This window comes from Centruroides vittatus, unplaced genomic scaffold, assembly GCF_030686945.1.
Source record: "Centruroides vittatus isolate TY-2023 unplaced genomic scaffold, ASM3068694v2 scaffold_769, whole genome shotgun sequence".
NCBI classification, from domain to species: Eukaryota; Metazoa; Arthropoda; class Arachnida; order Scorpiones; family Buthidae; genus Centruroides; species Centruroides vittatus.
In genome coordinates, this window is record NW_027122717.1 from 2,699,354 (window position 1) to 2,719,239 (window position 19,886).

At 30.5% G+C, this 19,886-nt stretch overlaps 1 protein-coding gene across 1 annotated transcript in view; it reads right to left on the minus strand.

Moving 5' to 3' along the window:
* Window positions 1-19,886, minus strand: part of LOC136989926 (ras-related protein rab7-like) — a 33,555-nt gene that overhangs the window by 6,630 nt on the left and 7,039 nt on the right. The window contains exons 3-4 of the mRNA XM_067288232.1: window positions 10,302-10,428; window positions 4,655-4,873 (exon numbers count right to left, since the gene is read on the minus strand). Of these exons, the coding sequence (XP_067144333.1) occupies window positions 4,655-4,873; window positions 10,302-10,428 (346 nt within the window). The remainder of the gene's footprint in view (window positions 1-4,654; window positions 4,874-10,301; window positions 10,429-19,886) is intronic.

A 19,886-nucleotide genomic window follows, 5' to 3' on the forward strand; every position in this document is an offset into this window, starting at 1 on the left:
TCATAAATTGAGAGTTTATTATCCACAGGGTAATTAGGAAAACTTGAATTGGAGATTGAAAGACTGAACCAGAAAATGGTAATCAAGATAATAATTCCAACAATGACATCAAAACAGACGATGACAATGTAACAACTGAATTGAAAGTTGCTGAATAGGATTAATTATGAAAACAGTAATTATTTTAAATGTAGTTATAACCCATACATACAGCAGTCAATAAATGGTTTTGATAGTTCCAAAAATGTACAATTAAAATATTTCTTTCAATTTTTTATCCACTTGTCTCCTTGCAAGTACAGTAATACCTTGAGTTATGTAAGTAATGCGACCTTTACATAACTCGAGTTTTACCTAAGTTGTATTTGTAAATTGCTTAAGTGTAACTATGTAATTAACAACTCAATACTGTATTTATTAATACTTATTGAAGTATTGTACTGTATTTCAACTGAATTTTAACCATACTGTAAATAAACAATGAACACTATGTAAATATAGCAGTGGCAAACAGGTTATATATTAAACAAATCACTCAAGGCAAATTATACTAATGATGTAAAACAATACATATAGAAAAACAAGCAATGAAGATGTGCTTAGTTTTGCTGCTCAACCTTCACTGAGTACTGTAGAAGAAGCTTGACGAGAAAGAGTGCCCGGTATTCTTGCACATGAGCTTACAATTATATATATATACTCTTTCCGCTCTGTGAGCACTAAGAGGGCCTCTTATAGCAGGCCCATTATGGGTTCGGCCAAGCCCACAATGGGGTGACCGGGTGGTGAGGAATGTCCTTACAATTAGACTGAGAAGTAAAGAATTACCAGAGCAATAAAGTACAATATACATCATATGATTCCTTAATCATTTCATTATTCAACACCTTCAGCAGTCTACATTTGTTGTTACTGAGCCTGATTCTTTAATTAGAAGACTATAAAATCATTTGTCATCACAAGCACACTTTACTGTGTGTGACAATCAGTTTCCATCTATGAGAATTGAACCTATTTTTTACAAATTACATGATTTTTTACTTTCCAATTTTGAACAGTTTCACAAATACCATTCTTCTATTTTGGAGCTGGCATATGTCATTTGTCACCCCTCCTTTTTCTATTTCAAAGATGCTGCTATCTACAAGATCTACAATCAAGGGCCTATGGATAGTCCCCATTTCTGATACACTATGTAAACTGGTCCTTTGACATTTGGAACAGCAATTACTTCTGGTCTTTCAAGATTGCATCCTCCTTTACTCCAGATACATTGATAAGTCTCAAATAATCTACTGTCCCAAAAACCAATAAAGGAGCCTCTGTATTGTGAATCTAAGTATTCATCTTACATGACTCAGATTTAGAATGTTAAAAAGCCTGAAGATATCCATTTAATATGAAGGAAAATGTAAATATGTGAGATTTTTACGATTTCTGCTCGTTTTTGGTTTTGGGATGGTAGTTTATTTAAGATTAACTAGTTTTTATCAGTTATTAGGTTGAGTCATAAATAAGTTCCGTTTTCTAAACTGAAATTTATTTGCCAATAAAATGTACAAAAACAGACTTTAATCTAACACACATTCACCATTATTATTAATGACTTCTTGCCATTTTTCAGGCAACTTGCAACTTGCATAAAATTCTGGTGGTTTCGAATCAAAAAACTCCTGGATGAACTCCTGAACCTGGTAATCATTTTGGAAGCATTGCCCTTATAAAGCATTCTGCAGTGCCCGGAAAAGATGGAAATCTGTTGGTGCCAGGTCCGGTGAATATGGTGGATGAGGCAAAACAGGCCAGCCAAACTCTCAAAATTTTTTCTTGTGTAATCTTTGCTGTGTGTGGCCTTGCATTGTCATGCAATAAGGTGATCTTTTTTCTGTTAACAAGTGCAGGAACACTTTTCATGAAGTTTTAGCCGAAGTTGCTCTAACTGTTGTACGTATACATTTGCATAGTAACAGTTTCATTGCATGGCAACAACTCAAAATGGATAATTCCTCGACGATCCCACCATACACCTAACAAAATTTTCCTTCCATGCACACTGGGCTTAGGGTCTGGTTGTGGCTGATCATTTTTGTCAACCTCTTTGTCTTTTTCGAATAACATTTTTGTATGTGATCCACTTTTCATCTCCCGTAACAATTTTAGCCAAAAAAGATTCCTCTTTTTGCCAAGAAAGCAAGGTAGCAGCCATCGACCTTTCTGTCAGCCTTATTCCGTTCACTGAGGTTATGTGAGGAACCCAAACTCCCAGCTTGCTTACTTTTCCTAGTTTTTGGAGAGTGATGATTGATGGTTGATTGGGATGTGTGCAGTTTCTCTGCTAACTCCCTCGTCGTTTGCTGTGGATTCTGCTCAATTAGGACCTTTAAAACGTTGTCGTCAAAGTCTGAGGAGCGGCCTGGTCTTTCATCATCTTTTAAGGAGAAATCACCAGAACGAAATTTTGTAAACCACTTTCGAACTGCTCTGTCTGAAATTACACCATCTGCTGTAGACATTGCAAATCTTTTTTGCTGTTTCTGTAGCGTTATTGCCGAGTTTAAACTCCCACAACATGATATGACCTATGTGCACTTTCAAATGTTCCATTTTAAATGAATTCAAAAATAATTTTTTATTACATTATTGACACTTTAGTGTTAAAATTTACATTTATAGACTATTTGCTATTACCCACTAATAAAACTCTGTTGTGTTGTGTTGAAGCAACACAACATCTGGCAAGTATTGACAGTCATTTACACCTACTCGCTAACGGAACTTATTTATGACTCAACCCAATATTTGATAGCATTCTCATTGTCTGGTCCAGTGTTCCACATATTTAAACCTTCCTTGATATCATCAGTCACAACCCATATGGATTAATGTTAAACTTGGAGCAGCAGAGTGATAGACTGGTACACTTCCTGGATCTCTTATTCACTTTCAATGAAGGCACTCTTAGTACTGATGTAAATATATCAAAAGACCTCACACAATTCTCTTCCTATTTTGCTTCTATCTTATGATTAAGTTAAATGATTAAGTAAGTCTGCTGCCTTAGAGCCTAATAAAAGTGTGTTTTCCTTCTGTTTGATTTTCTCTCTCAAATGGAAGGAACTTGGCCATATTTACCATTTGACTACAACAGTTCCAACTTTGTTTGCCCACTTAATACAATGATATTGTTCTCACTTGAATTCTGGGTCCAAGGACTAAGCCCTTCAAATTAGTTACCTACAAAAAACTTAAATTGATATTTTATGGATATAGTACAACAGTCTAATGTTTGTACTGCATATATGACAGGCCACCCTACAGCCTACTTAAGAATGACAAGGATCCACCTGATTGAACATTAACTACAACTACTCTAGCAACCTTTGCATTGGACTAAAATGTTGACATGTTTTTTGACAAAGGTTGGCTGATACAATGTACTGTACATCAGTGCCCACAACTAAAATATTTGGGAATGCTCAAAATATAAGAAGTGCTTAATAAAGGGACTGCAATCAACAATAAAAATGCAGCACTTTTGTCATATGCCTGGAGAACATTTTCTGAGCTTAATTAACATAACAAATGTGTACACAAAATGTATGTTTTATGATTTTTTATCTTATTTTTATTTATTTATTTTAGCACAATTTTGTTATTTTTATTACTTTTATTAAAATAAATTGTTAACCTACTTTGTTTTATCTTTGCACATGTAACATTTCATACGTTGTAAACTGTTTGATCTTTTAAACTATTACATTTTTGTTCAAATCTGAGGATGACTTTCAAAAAAAGGTTGAAAACATTTGTTTGATTAATAAATTGATGTTACTTAAAGTACTTAATTATCCAGTGAACATCTGGTTGCTGCAGTATTTTATTTAATTTTCAAAAAGTATATATATATAAAAATTATAAAAACTACAAAAGAATTAAGAAAGCATGTCTTAGTAACAGGTCACATTAAAGACAAATGAAAATTTTTGGAACATGCACAGCAATCTGTGTTCAAACTGTCAACTGCCATTTATTCTTCTTACAAATGTTTAAGTCTTAGACAAGAAATCTTGAATATTGAGTAAAATCTTGTTAAGCTGAAACTATGTAAATCAACTTTGCAATCACAATATCTCATTTCATAAGAAATGAGAATTTTTTTACTTTTGTTTATTAAATTACAATGTTTCATTTGAGGTTCTAAAATTAGAATGTCTAACATTGTAACAATCGACAATTGATGCAGGGCCCTGAAAGAGGCTAAAAAAGTTGTTTGTATTTAATTCAAATAAATATTTGTTGGAAGATTGTGTGTATAATTTGTAGTTTTAATTTAAAGAAATAAATTGATCTGGAATAATAATCTGGTAAGAGTAAAAGCAAAAATTTATGAAACTAAATAAGTTATGGAGATATGAATTCATTAGCCAGTAAAAAAGACAAATTCATCATCATCAAAACACCATCTTAAGCCATATTTTTAGTATAAATATAAAAAAATAAAAATTTTAAATTTCTTTTGCTTTACTCCTAACTTATAAATGATCAATATAGGTATTTTGAATATCTTTGAATATGCTTATTACTTGACAAATATTTTGTATTTATTTTCTTATAGTAATAAAAATTCAAATTTTGTAAGCTTGAGTTTACTTACAGCTCTGTTTTCCAAGTCAATTTTGTTTCCAACAACTACAAATGGAAAATTCTCGGGATCTCTAGGTGAAGCCTGAATCAAGAATTCATCTCTCCAGGAATCTAATGACTTGAAGGTACTTGGTGCAGTGACATCAAATACTAATACACAGCAATCAGCTCCTCTATAAAATGCTACTCCTAAAGATTGAAATCGTTCCTGCCCTGCAGTATCCCAAATCTAGATAAAATAATTAACAAAAAATATATGCAGTTTAAATGTAATTTTGATAATGCCATAGCAAAATTAATTATGTAAAAACTTATTTCATAACTTAAATTATTAAATACATAGAGATAAAATAAATATTTAAAATGTTTTCTTTTGTTAAGTAGTAATATAGTTTCAAACAATTTTTTGAAAAATTAGAATTTCTCATCTTGTATAAAAAAAAATCTCAAAAATGTACTTGTTTAATAAATTGATGGATTTGTGGACAAGTGCCATTTTTAAATTTTTAAACATAATATAGTGGAAAAAAAAAAATTATTTCCAATTAAAGTTTTTGTTAATTTTTCAAAATTTATAAAATAATTACCAAACACTTAGCATATATATAAGTTATATTGATTTCATAGACTACTACTCATGTATTCTGCAGTCAAGTTAAAGTGAAATTTTATAACTGTCCTGTAAGGAACTGAGTCCGAACGTTATTTTTATTTTATTATTATTTCCGTTTTATTATCTTTTGTTTGGGGTTTATGTTTATTTAGGACGAAGGTTCCCCACCACTCTCTTGTTAGTAATGAAAAATGAAGATAAAACAACTCACGGAGAAATAAGCGCCGTAGGAAAAAATCTTGCGCACTTGTGCTGCCCTGCGGAAGTAACAGTCCGCAGAAAAAAAAATGGGGGGGAAGTCCCCACAATCACTAGTAGAGAAATACTTGATAAACCGTCTTAAACATCCCAGAAAATTATGATAAATATTTTGTAAACAATTTATAAGCTTTGTCGGAAACTTAAAGCTGCTAGAAAAGAAAGTTAATGTTAGCAACTAAGTATGTAAATAAGGGGAGTAACCCAGCTCAAGTGTGACGTCACCTCACAGTATAAAACCCGTACGTTAACCGAAGAAGGAGAGGTGATTTCCAAACTGAGGTGAATTCCAAATTGAGGCAACTGTGAGAGCGAGGTAGATTCGAAAGAGAAGTATTTTCTGATAGAAGTACAGATTGATAATTGGACGATCCAAGGTGTTAAAGAGGAGTTCGATTGATGATATCGAAAGTATTGAGGAAATAGTTTCTTCGTATAGTGAGGTGACGGATAGACGTTTAATTAGTAAGAGATTTTGTTCATAGTTTCTAAGTATTTGATTGTCGAATTTTCAAAGGAGAAATTACTATTAAGTTAAGCTAAGTAGCTGAGTTTATTGTCGGGTTGACTTATTGATTTTCGTTAATAAATTTTGTTTGGATTATTGACATTTGTACGTAGTACGTTCTAGTTGCTAATTAAATATATTTGAACTTTTGATCTGACTTGATATTTATCGTTATTACTACTAATTTTTCGGTGCACACTTAAAAGCCCAGGCCTGGCAAACTAATCTCGAATCCGCGTAAAGTACCCATTAGGTTAACGGAAGTTTTACTGATCGTAATTATAGTCGGTTTCCTAAGATACTAAAAATAGTACTTTACAGTCCTTGACATGAAGTCTAAGTTCTCAACATAGAATTAAAAATTTAACAAATATGGCCTTACAAAATAGCAATGTGGATCAAGGATAAAATTGGAGTTAACTTTCTTCCTAAGTTCTATTTTAAATTTTTTAGCCACCTAATAAAATATACATGATAATTATTTATTTAGTCTCGTAAAAATAAATTTGATAAGTCACATTAAAAAAACCTCTTATTTAGGAAAGTGCAAGATGAGAATTTAGTCAATTTTAGGAAGCTATTTTAGCAAAGGAATGTGCTAAATTTTGAATATTCAGGTATTATATGAGTATTTTAGCAATTGGTAACTAAATATCTGCAAATACTCATTTAAAAGTAAAATTTTTCTTCTGTAATAATATTTAATTATTTAGCTTTCTTTTGAGTTTGCATGTACAGTGATATCTCGGTTTTTGTCGATAATCCATCCAAAAACAATCAGCGAAATCCGAAACAGACGAAAAACAAGGCAAATATTTCCATATTAATCAATGTAAATCCAATTAATTCGTTCTAGACACTCCAAAATACATATCAAAAACACATTTTATATAGAATTAATATAGTATTAAATACAATAAAAAATTAATATAAAAGACTAATCTAAAGGAAAGTGATGCAATTGTGTGCCTAGATGCATAGGGTAATGTCTTATAGAAGCTAGTTGGACATGAGCTTCTAGTCTATATCACCCCGTGGTAAAATGTGATGTAATTGTCATGTAATAGTAGATGTATGCGTTTATGATGGTCATATTGTGGGGAATAATGCCTTCTGGGAGGTCCATTTAAGGATAACTGGCCCTATTCAGGCATTACAGACATGGAGAAAGCCCGGAAAACTCCATGCGACCAGCCCGTCCTGGCAAAGTGCAAACCCATGACCAAACTCTGTTCAGGAAATGGAAACTTCGGCCAATGGTGGGCCGTCGTCAGGTAATGCTCACACAACGAGAAATAACGTCACACTGAGCCGGAAAATGTGTGGGTCACCCTCTGTTTTCACAAATTTAGTAGCAATACCACTTGGGCACACCAATGAAAACAGACAGATTTTTCACAAGAAAAACCAATGATAACCGAAGTCAACGAAAACCAAGGTATTACTGTAATTATTAAGTTTGTAGATACTACAAATTTGGTTTATTCAGTTATTTTTAAACTTTTTTTAGCAATAAATTGAAAGTTAAAAACAATATAACACAGGTTATATGTATTTTCTTGATTATATGTCATACTAAAAACATGTCCATGTTCTGAAGGGAGATGAGAACTACTAATTATTATTCATTAATATACAATCTAGTATTAAAGCAACATGTTTAAATTCATTAATAATAATAGAATTTAACTATTATAAAAATATTTCTTTTCAATTAAAATTTAATGGAACAAAAACTGAACAAATGACATACCACAACATTATATCAATTTTTTAATTTGATACTTCAAATTTTCCTAGCTTATTAACATCTTTTATTTAAATAAAACATAACTAATGCAAGAGACAAGGAAGAAAGTTTTTTTAAATCTCAAATTTGATTTTAAATAACAGACAATTTATTTCATTTAAAACTTTTCTTAATGTAAATTTGTTTATTCATCCAAATTGCAAAATCAACTGCCATTAAATTTATGATCATTAAGAAAAAACGATATTTGAAACACCTTTTGAACATTTAATAAATTTTTAATTTATAATACATGTATTATTTTATACCTTACTATTTTCAATAAAATGAGTTTCAAACTTTGATATAGCATCAGTTACAAACTGTGTGAATCTTAACTATTCAGATTTTCATAATAAAAAAAAATATTTTATCATCAAAATCTGATGATAATCTTCTATAGTATCACATCTTTAGTACATATATATAAATAAATAAATATATATATATATTGTGGTTTAAAAATACATACATATATATATATATATATATATATATATATATGTATGTATGTATTTTTAACCACAATCTTGTATGTTCATACATGCACACACACAAAATTTTGAAAATTATATAGTGTAAGAAAAAAAAAAAATCATTAAATTTAACAAAAACACACTAGTAAAATCAAACAAATGTATTAATTTTCAGATGATAGATAGTAGAGGATAATATTTTAGCATCCAAACCTTTTTCATACACCAAATCCTCACTTAACATTGTTGCTGGGTTCTTGAAAATTGAAACAAAGCAAAATAACAACAAAATCAATTTTACCATAGGCTAGTTAATATAAACAAGTAATTTGGTTGTTATAATTCTTAATGGACTGTGTTTGCAACCTCCAGCATTTATTTTCCACCTTAGAGAATCAATTTATTATTTATAAAGAAAATTCAATAATAATAATTGCAATGATTACAAATGTACTTTATCTTTTCTCAATGATGTTAAGTGGAGAACTGCTGTAATTTTGTATGCTATCATATGATTAAATTATAAGATTATAATTGCATCTGTAAATATAAACTCCAGATGACAATGTGGAGTTTATATTGATATATAATAATCAATTAACCAAAGACATTCAGAAGTGTGAAATCCTTTTAAATTCATACATTAGCTTTATAGAGTTTACAGCTAACATTGACTTTTTGAAAAAGATAATCCTCTTTAGTAACATTGCAACGTGAAAAACAAGTTTTTCCAATTATTTACTTAACAACATTAATATCCCCTCACAAAAAAATTGTAAATTATCAGACTCCACCTGTTTCACTGGGTTTTTACTCTGAAAATTTTTCTTAAATTATAATGCAATTTCTCTTCTTTGATTTTATTTTCGTCTAGTTTTTTAGTAACTCATGAATCAAAACAATTGTTTCTTCCAAAATGTGATGCATGTTCTAAAAATTATGAACCTATAAAAACAAATCAGACAGAAAATAGGGTTAAGGACAGAACATTCAAACCTTATAGTCCTTCAATACATTTTATTATTTCAATCATCACAATATTTAAAGCTTTCCTTTTTTGATAACTGCTATGAAGTCTGAAACAAATTTGTTGCTAGAGAAGTCAGAGTTGGTAAAAATGGACCAACTGCAACTTTTGTTTTTCACTATGCATTTTACATTATGCTCCTAATAGTACACATCTTGTACACATCCTGTAATGCAAGATCTTATTTTATGATAATTCCCCTACTCCATTATCTTTCTTTGCTTATCACTAATTACTGTTCATTTTCTTTCCAAAAATTTACATTTGAATACATTGTGTTAGATAATTCTAAATTTTTATCATCAAATGACTCATACAAAATGGCTAAGAAATTTGGATTAAATCTAATGTTTTTGAATACATTACTATAACTACAGGTAGAAAACATTTTGTGTCAATGTGTGGCTGAAATGAAAACCAGAAATGAATGTAGACATGCCTAATTTGTTGAAATGCCATATCCTCCAGATTGTTTTATTGCTACAATCAAAAATGACCCCATGCACACACCAAAAAAATATCAGTCTCAGTCTGGAATGTGTGCTGGCAAACATGGAAAAATTTATTACAGGCATAAAAAAAAAAACAATACGTGACCAAGTTTTTTTATACAAATTCAAAAATATCTGATAAAATAACACTCCTGTAAAGAGTAATTATAAAAATTTGTAGATTTTTATAATTAATGATGGAATTTTATCAGAGTAAAATTATGATAAAATTTATCACATCTAGATATTTTTGAATTCTCATAACTATTAAAAAAAGGTCACTGAAACAATATATTTATTTCTTTTGCTGAAATTGAATTATATTCAAAACGTTCTGTAAAGAATATTTTGAAAGGTTTAATATTTTCCAAGACAGTCTTTCTAGAGGCAAAATATAATTTGTCTATATAATAATATAATATAATAAAAAATATAATAATAAAATATATTTCCAATTATGAAGTTAAATACATTTAATTTTAAATAAAAATTTACCTGCATTGTAACTAACCGATCATCTACCATCACTTCCTTTGTAAGAAAATCTGCTCCAATAGTTGCTTTATATTGATTACTAAATTTCTTGTTCACATATTGATTCATTAGTGAAGTCTTTCCAACACTAAAAAAAAAATACTTTATTAAAATTTGATCTGACATTACTGAATGTAAAATTTCTTTACTAATAGTCAAAATTCAATATTTTACATGATTATTTAAATGTATACAAAATCAAGATATTTAAATTTTTTTCATTAATCAATTTAAGATATAGCTAGCTATATATACAGAATACAGAATCATCATCATAAGACTTAACAAGCTTTAGCTAGTTAAGAGTTAGATATATTATAGCTAGATAATCTGAAAATTATAATTTGTTTCTTAAGCAACAGAGGCAAACATACAATTGAGTATCAAGATGTCTGACAAGTAGCATGATCAGCAATTTGATATAATTTAGTTGATGCAATATCATTACCTGTGCAAATGAAAAACTATTGAAAGTTAATTTTTATAGTGATACTGTAACATTTTTTTTTTTAAATTGCAGTTAAATAATTGGTTTCTAGAAACATAAATAGTCAAAAATACAAAACAGCATATTAATAATTTAAAGCTTAAAAGATCAAGTTATCAATCACAAAATAAGGTGCTCCACAAAAGTATAGATCCACTCAAAAAATTGGTCTTTTGAGGTCAGAACATGCACTAATAGATAGAAATAGATATTTTTATTCGTAATTCAGCCCCTAACTTATAAAAACATAATTTTAGGAAACTCAAGCTTCTAATTTATGGCTGACTGCAGAATAGTGAAGAAGTCAATTTACACTGCCACATAAGTATAGAATCACCATCTTTCTCACAAGCTTGAAGTGTGAAAGTATTTTTTTATCATTATGCCTCGTACCAAATTGTAGCTTTGAGAAGCACCAGTTTAAGTCATCAGGCAATAGCAAACACACATCAAGTGTTTAAAAAAAGTAGTTTAAAGGTGATTGGGAAAGTCGGTTCTTGTTTCTTTGTGTAACTTCAACTCTGGTTATGAAGAATTGGTCAGGCAAGTTTTAAAAATCGTCCCAGAAAACAAAAGAAGTGAAGCGAAGAAACACTACTTCTGGACAAAGAATGAGAGATTTTACTTCTGGTTGAGATGAGCCAGGTCAGACAGGAATTCCCTCTCTTTGTATGAAAAAAATTTCATGGGCTAGCAAAGGAGGTTGTCCTAGAAAAGCACATGGTGTTGAAGTTTTTGAATCAAACCGACATGTGGAGGACAAAGAAAGATCATTTTCCAGGGCTGGATAGTTGAAATCATATTAGTAGATTTTTACCTTTCTGCTTGGTATTCTCTATTGGAGTGTCTCTTTGTGTGTATTTATACTTCTTTGATAAGAGGACATTTCTACCCATTGTCATCCAAGATTGCTCTAACAGCACCATCTCTGATACTAGTTGATTTTGTAACAACTTTAGTTTTGGCCATAATTCTTAATTTTAGTTTATTATTAACACTTAAAATAAGTTTAGACATTAATATTATAACTGCGTATAGTTGATTTGATTATTCACATTTTTTTATCCTAGTCACAAGAGTTTGTTGGGGAGTATTATTGTTCAGTAGAAATCTCTGTTGGCTGTTATCCTGGGTCTAGCATGAAGTTTTTTCTTTGTATGTGTTTTATTGTCTTTAATAAACTTTCTTGTATTTTGTTTATGGGAATATATTAATTCTTTGTCCATGACCTGTACAAACTATCTTAACATCTCACAGATCTTTTGAATTTGTTTAAAAAAACTTGAGGCAGGCCCTAAAATGGGCTGAAAATGTTTGTTCATTATATTAAATTGTTGCTGGAAAACTATAAAAAGGTGTGCGGTGTCATTTAGTGTAAAATTTTAAAGAAATGTTTGACAGAAGTTTGTTCAAAGCTAAATTTAGGCCTAAAGCTACATTAACGTGAATATTTACTAACATTTTGCTACATATTTAATTCATTAAAATCACTAATTGTTTTTAAAATTTAGATACGATTAATACATATAGAACGTAAACAACTACAAGTGTTAAATAACTAACGTAGGCCTTTTAATAAGGTAAAAAACATTAAACATTTATAAGCACAATAGTTATATTAAAACCAAACAACTGAAAGATTAGATTGGGCAATATTACTGCTACTATTAATAATTAAATGCTAAGTAATTTGGCCTAGAAGAAGGCTTTAGGTGCTATCTCTTATTAAATTTAATAATTTTAACTGGATTAATATTTATTAATTAATTTAGAAAGTCGTGAAAAATAAGATTTGGCCCAGAGTGGAACTCAAACCTGCAACTGCCACTTACCATGCAAATGTAAATTATTTAATTCAGTGTTAGAATTTCAAGTAAATTATATAACTCCATAAGAAGCAAGAATAATGTAATGCTAAGATCAATGAATGAATCCAAAATTTATTTCAGATTAATTTTTTTGAATCTACAAATCCCATCATCAGATCTACAAAACTGGGGAAAAACATGTTGAAGTGTTCTAAAATCTTTGAGCATTTGGAAATTTTATACATTCGTTTAAAGGTTTGATCAAGTAATGAACTATTGATACATAAAACAAACCATAAAATAAGAGAGAAAGCAAAAACTAATGATTTATACAGAATAATAATTAATAAAAATTCTGATATGACAAAAGTAAAATAGCAATAAAAATAAAGTAAAAGAAGAAATACACATCTCACAGAATAGGAACAACATTGAGTCTACCACTGTGTTTCAGATATGATGATGGATGACACTTCATCTATGGTTTAATTAGTTGTTTAGTGATTTTCATAGTGTTTATTGCCCAGATTCAGAGATGAAGATTGAGTTCTCTCTTCTTTTGTTAAGCAAGTGTTCCACAACGGTTGCAGTAGTAAATTTTTCAGCAGTCTGGATAGGTACGGAACAAGTTTAGCAATGCATATCATAATCTCAGAAATAATATCAACCAAAACTTCTGAATGCTCAAATACTTTAGAATGCTTCCTTTGACATTTTTTGTTAAAATTCTGTAGGATCTGATGATGGAAAGTTTATCCCAGAAAACAATCTGAAATAAATCTTGGACACCACTGATTCTAGCACCACACTATTCTTTTAGTGTTTAAAAACAAAATGAATTTAAATATCTCTCATAACAGGAAGAACAGTGTACAATGAATCACCACACACCTTTCTTACTTTTCCAGCATCAACTAATTACTGAAAAAGTAAGAAAGGTATGTGGTGATTCATTGATAAAGGAAATTATAATAAAAGGTTTTAGTTATCTAATAATTCACTTTAAGTTCAAACTGGTTACATTTGATTTATTTTGAATTTCCTTTTTAAAGTAAAATTTATTACAGATGATAATTTCACAATTATTAGTTCACTATAATTTGGAATTAATATTTGGTTTAATGATGATAGCTTGGTTAATACAGATATTTTATTTAAATGCATTAGTTTGAAATTCTTGTACATTATTTTTTCTAAACTTTTCAAAATAGTCTTATCAAAGTTTGCTTCCAGTTTATATTGAAAATCCTGTTCTTAAATATTGTAAATGATTTTTTTTTTTGAACAAACTATAAATAAGTTACTTTACTTATAAGATGACAATGTAAAGTCAGTACCATTGGTGTCAAAGATCATATGTAAGTGCTTTTAATACATTCAAACATTTGACAGATAAAAATGTTATCTCAAGAACCATTTATTGTGATCTTTAGTATCAATAAACTGAGTATGTTGAATTTTAGAAAATATTACTATGGTGTGCACTACTATAAATCAACCATTATAATTTAAAGCATATTTTCTCAATTAATGCCTTAAAATAGATCTGATTTATGTCAAAATTAATGTCATCTGCAAGGATGTGGAATTGAGTTCAAAAGCACTTTTAAGTGAGGTTAATACGGAATGAACTCTGATCTTGATAAAAATCTTAGAAGCAAATAAGAAAATATCAGAGTATGAAAATCTTTAAGTCTTAAATGTGTAATTTTTGTTGTTATAACCAATACTGAATGAAAAAACTAACTCCAGCATAAAACAAAACATTATTTGATGATAAAAACAAATGCTTTTCATAACTTTAGCTATCAAAAATATTTGTTTTGATAGTTAAAGTTGTCATCAGGTTAAAAACGTAGAGTTCAAGAAAAGAATGAAGATGAATTGAATGTCATAATTTAAAGGAAAAAATGTCATCTGATAGGTTGATGATGTTCATGTAATATTTATTGCTAGACATCAAATAGCTTGAGGGAGCTGCCGCCATCTTTGAAATTTATGGCCTTATTTTTCTTACAAACTCTATATATATTTAGCTTCTGGAATCATATGAGATACAATTGCATCCTGATTGAATGTAGAGGTCAGACTCCATATGTATTTGAATTTGATGTTCCATGGCTAAACTGGCTAATGAAGTTGTGCAGTGCCTCTTTTTTAAAATTGTGGTTACATGTTGTTTTAAATGTTGCTGGGTGACTGGAATGGAATAAACACTGATGAAGAAAGTCTTTGATACAATCCTTATAATTTATCAGTACAGGGAAGTTCTTCCTGAAGGCTTTATCAATGTTATTGAGGTAGCCTTTCCAATTTCCATGATTTATTCTTTGTGTTAGTGAATGTGTAGTGCAAAAATTAAGATTTGGTTAGGCCTTTAATGATTCTATGACTGTAGCTATATTTTACATGAACATTTTAGCACCTTAGTTCTTGAGCTCTATTGTTGTGGTTAAAAATATGCACAAAGGCTCTACTGATGAGGGCTCTGAACACAGTCAATTTATAAGAGAAGGAATCATACAATATTGCAAGAATAAATAGCAGATTGTATGAAAATTTCCTGTAAGTTGTGGTGGATATATGCCCTTCTAGGATGATGTTAAGATTGAGAAAACCTATCAAGGTAAGGCTTTTCTGCTCTAATGAAAGATGGAGTTGACCAAGAGATTTTTCCAAAGGGTTGGAGTCTAATCAAAAGAGTTAGAATTGATGGAGTTGATAAATCCTGGGTATTGGGTGTGGCATCATATGATAAAGATGTTGTCAACTAGGGATTTTCATTTCCCAGTCCTTTGCTTGTCCTAGGATTAAGAAAAAAGTGATCTGTTTTCCAGGATATAATTAATTATTTTTAAGATATAAAATAAATCTTGAAATCAAATGATATTAAATTAAAAAATAAAAAATAATTATAAAATCCTGCAATCTCCAAAATAATAATAATGCTGTGTTTATATATATATATATATATATATATATATATGTTAAAAATTATTTTTGAATTATGTAAAAGTTTTCAAAATAGAAGAAGTTTATTAAAGTTTGTTGGAAACTGCTTACAACAACAACAACAAAAAAAAAAAGCCTTTGAATCGAGTTAAAAAATTAAAGAAAAAAAAAATGAACTTAACTCAAACTTCTAAGTTAGAAGGTAATTTTCATTTTTTAAATAAAAGATAATACAAAATATCATTGTAAATTTTTATAACAAGATTTTAAAAAGCAAAGATGGTCAACACTCCAATCACTCAATCTGGTTCTTATTTTAGTAATAAAAAGTCCTGCTACCGAGAATGCCCTTTCCAATTCAATTGATGTGGGTGGAATTGTCTTTAATGCATTTAAGAGAAGACAAATGTTTTTTCACCTGCAGCCTCAAAGATTTCTAGTTCGTTTATGAGATGCATTGCAGTGCTTCTTTTGTTGTCTGGTATTCTTGATTTTCTAGCTTGGCTGCTTTATAGTGGCATCAAGCTTATAGCTCAATAATTTGGCAGTTTGTTTGGCTTTAATAATTAGGTTTATGAAGAAAAACTTCATACTCGTTTGTAGCCTTGCCCAATTTTCACAACCTGGCATAATGCAGTTATTGAAGCTATTGGGCATGGTTAAAAATTAAGACAGCATTGGCGAAATTATTCAAGATATTACAGGTTCTGACAAAGAATTTTCAGAGTCCTGCCACAAATAGGCTACATATCGATTATTAACAATCTGTGACATGCCATAATAAGCAAAAATTTAAAATAACGAATAAGCAGGCTTAAAATTAATAAATACAAATGTATTCTGACAGTTTATGAGTTAATTATACTTTCTATTTGCAAAATTTCATCAACCTTAACACAAAATAAGAAAACAGTGAACTTTTAAGGAATTTGTGGGATTTCCCGAGATGAGAAGAATTTCCCAGGTTAAAAAAAACAGCTGGGATCCCATTAGAGAAACCTTATTGTCAATGAGTTGTTTACAACCTGGTAATATTGACAAAATGATTAAACATTCTTTCAGTTTGTATAGATCTAGTGGTTAATTTATCTATAACAAGTCTAAGTTGTTGGCCTAGTAATAAACTAGGCCAAAGACATTGGCAAATGCAAAAATTCTTGAATGGTTGGCTGGAAGTAGAATCATTGGTCATGTGTGGCAAATCTTCCAAGGGTGTATTAATAAAATAGATGACCATGTTGTGGATTTTTATACTGCATTTTTGCAGATTGTCTATCATGTCAGTCTATCTGGGGTAACTACAAAATTAAATATTTCCTGGACAAGTTCATTCTCTAAAGCCGGACAAGTTCATTCTCCAAGACTCCACTCCTGTAACGCCACAACACATAAGTGTTATAATCATATAATAAACGTTGGTGTGAAGTGACATTGTATTATATCTTAAATATTTCCATTTCCATATCATTGGTGCACAAGAATAGTGACACAACTCAAAAAAAAATAGATCTTCCAGAACGGCCAATTAAAAGTTTCTTGTTTCTTTGTTAAGGCTTTGTCATGATCTTGGATTTTGAAAATTTTCAAATCTATTTTGGAAATAAATATTAGTGTTTGTTCTTCCACATAAAAATATGGGGAGTTTGCTATACATTTCTACAATAAACTCAAAATTGGAAATTTTTGAGTTGTGTCACTATTCTTGTGCACCAACGATATGGTAAAAACTGGCACGTGTTTATCCTGAAAAATGCTGGCAGGTCAGTTTATGCAATGTTATACATCCCTCTCCAGAAGATGTGTAAAAATGAGATGAGTAATGGTGTGCGGCATCTCAGATGCCAGTTCTTATTCTAAAATTGTGAAACTCAGCATTATATCAAAAACTATGATATGTTTAATTTCTACATTTTGTCTTCTTTCTAACAATGTAAAATTGTGAAATGCCAAAAGAGCTTTTTCTTTACGTTTATTTTATTGTAATTTCATCCAAAAATGCAAAAATAAACACATTAAATTTCAGAAACTAGCTATAAATTATCTCAACTTACATCATTAACATCTGCTTTGTATATAATTTGAGAGGATGGTGTTATCTTTCAAGTTCAGGGTAGTAAAACTTACTTTTGTGGTAATTGTAAACAAAAACTCTCTTCCTGGTTGGTCAAATTACAATGTTGTTTTCTTGTACTTGAAAAAATGCTGGAAATCTTTAACATTTATTTAACAACCATTTTTGTTAGATTTGATTAATTTTATTTTTAGTCACTAATTGGCATGTGGTAACCCCAGGATTTCCAGCATTTTGATCTCCCTTGGTTATATATGGTATGCTAGTTAATTTGTAAAAATACAGTAAGATATCTGGAAGGCACCTCAGTAGATTGTGACCTCAATCTATTAAATATATTTTAGGGTACATCATTAATACATTATTCTATGCATGAGTACCAGATCTTTAGTTTTATCTGTTCTACAGAGAATAATGATGATGTCTGATAACCATCATTTGGAAGCATTGATGGAATACCACAAGTTGGTATGTGGATCTTGGGAAATGTTGTGAAGGATTAAACAGATTTTCCATCTCGTATTCTTTATCATCATCCATACCTTCTAATCCTCCGTTCAATTACCTTTTCAAAGAGTTTCATTGTGTGAGCCAATAGTTTTATCCCCCTATAATTATTACATTCTTGCACATCCCCTTTTTCCTTAAAGATGGGTACTAAATAGCTTCTCCATTCATTGGGTATAGTTCCCTCTAACAATACTTTGTTAAACAACTCTGTTAGCCAGTTTCTTCCTTCCTCTCCTAGGACTTTCCATACCTCTATTGGTATCTGATCTGGGCCCACTGTTTTCCCATTTTTTATTTTACTCAATGCCAGCTTCACCTCCCATTTCTCTATTATGCCTATTAGGCCAATATTTGGCTCTACATTTTCAGTGTTAGTTTGTCTGTCATTCTCCACATTCATAAGGTCTTTAAAGTATATTTTCCACCAGGCCTTAATTTCTTCAATTTTAGTTAGCACTTTGCCATTTGTGTCCTTTATACACTTGATATAGGTCATATCTTTACTCCCTCTGCCTCTGATTTTCTCAAGTCTATATATGACTTTTCTACCTTCTTTTCCCATGAGTGATCTATACATTTCATCTTGGGTTTGGGCTTAAGCTATGGCAACCACTGTCTTTGCCTTCTTTTTCATCTGCACATAGACATCTCTTTTCTCTTCCCTTCCCTTACCATCCCCTTTCTCACCCTGCCAACTTTTAAAAGCATCTTTCTTCTCTCTTAACACTTCCTTACTTCTTCATTCCACCACCATACTTCCTCCTCTATTTTCCTGACTGACTTTGTTTCTCCCAGAAGTTCCTTCGCAATCCTTCGCATTTCCCTGGCCACCTGTGTCCACCATTCATCTGCAGAGTCATTGCACTTCACGTTACCATTAATAACACTTATTACTTTCTCTTTAAACTCTATTGCCCTTTCCCCTTTTAACAACCACCATTTAATTTTAGGTATTAGTTTATTTTTACACTTAATCCTATTAAGATCAATGTTTAATTCCATTACCAAAAATCTATGCTGAATGGTCAAGTCTTCTCCTGATATCACTTTCCAGTCCTTAATCCCTTTTAGATTAGTCCGTCTTGTTAATAGGTAGTCTACTTGTGTTTTATGATCCCAGCTCTTATAAGTTATTAAATGTTCTTCACATTTATCATAATAGGTTGACCATGGCTAAATTGTAGGCAGTGGCCATTTGCAAAACACATCTCCTTCGAAATTTCTACCACCATATCCTTTGCCTCCATGTACTCTTTCATAACCAGCATTATTTTTTCTCACATGCCTGTTAAAGTCCGCTCCAATAAATATCTCCTCATCTGTCAGTACTGCCATCATTATCATACCAAATCTTCCCAGAACTGCTCTTTTACTCCAGCATCTACACCCACTTGCAACACATATGCACTGATTATATTAACTATTAGTTCTCCAATACTCAGTTTCACCAATATCAATCTATCATTTACTCTATTGACTATGACTACATTATTCTTTAAGTCATTGTCTATGACTATCCCCACTCCATTCCTCTTTCCATCTTTTCCACAATAGAAAAGTTTATATCCTTCACCAATCTCTTTAGCTTTGGCCCCTTTCCACTTTGTCTCCTGCAAGCACACTATATTGACTCTTCTTCTCAGGGTAACTGCCAGTTCAGCTCCTCTCCCTGTCATAGTCCCTATATTCCAACTTCCCACTCTTAATGGGACTCGCTT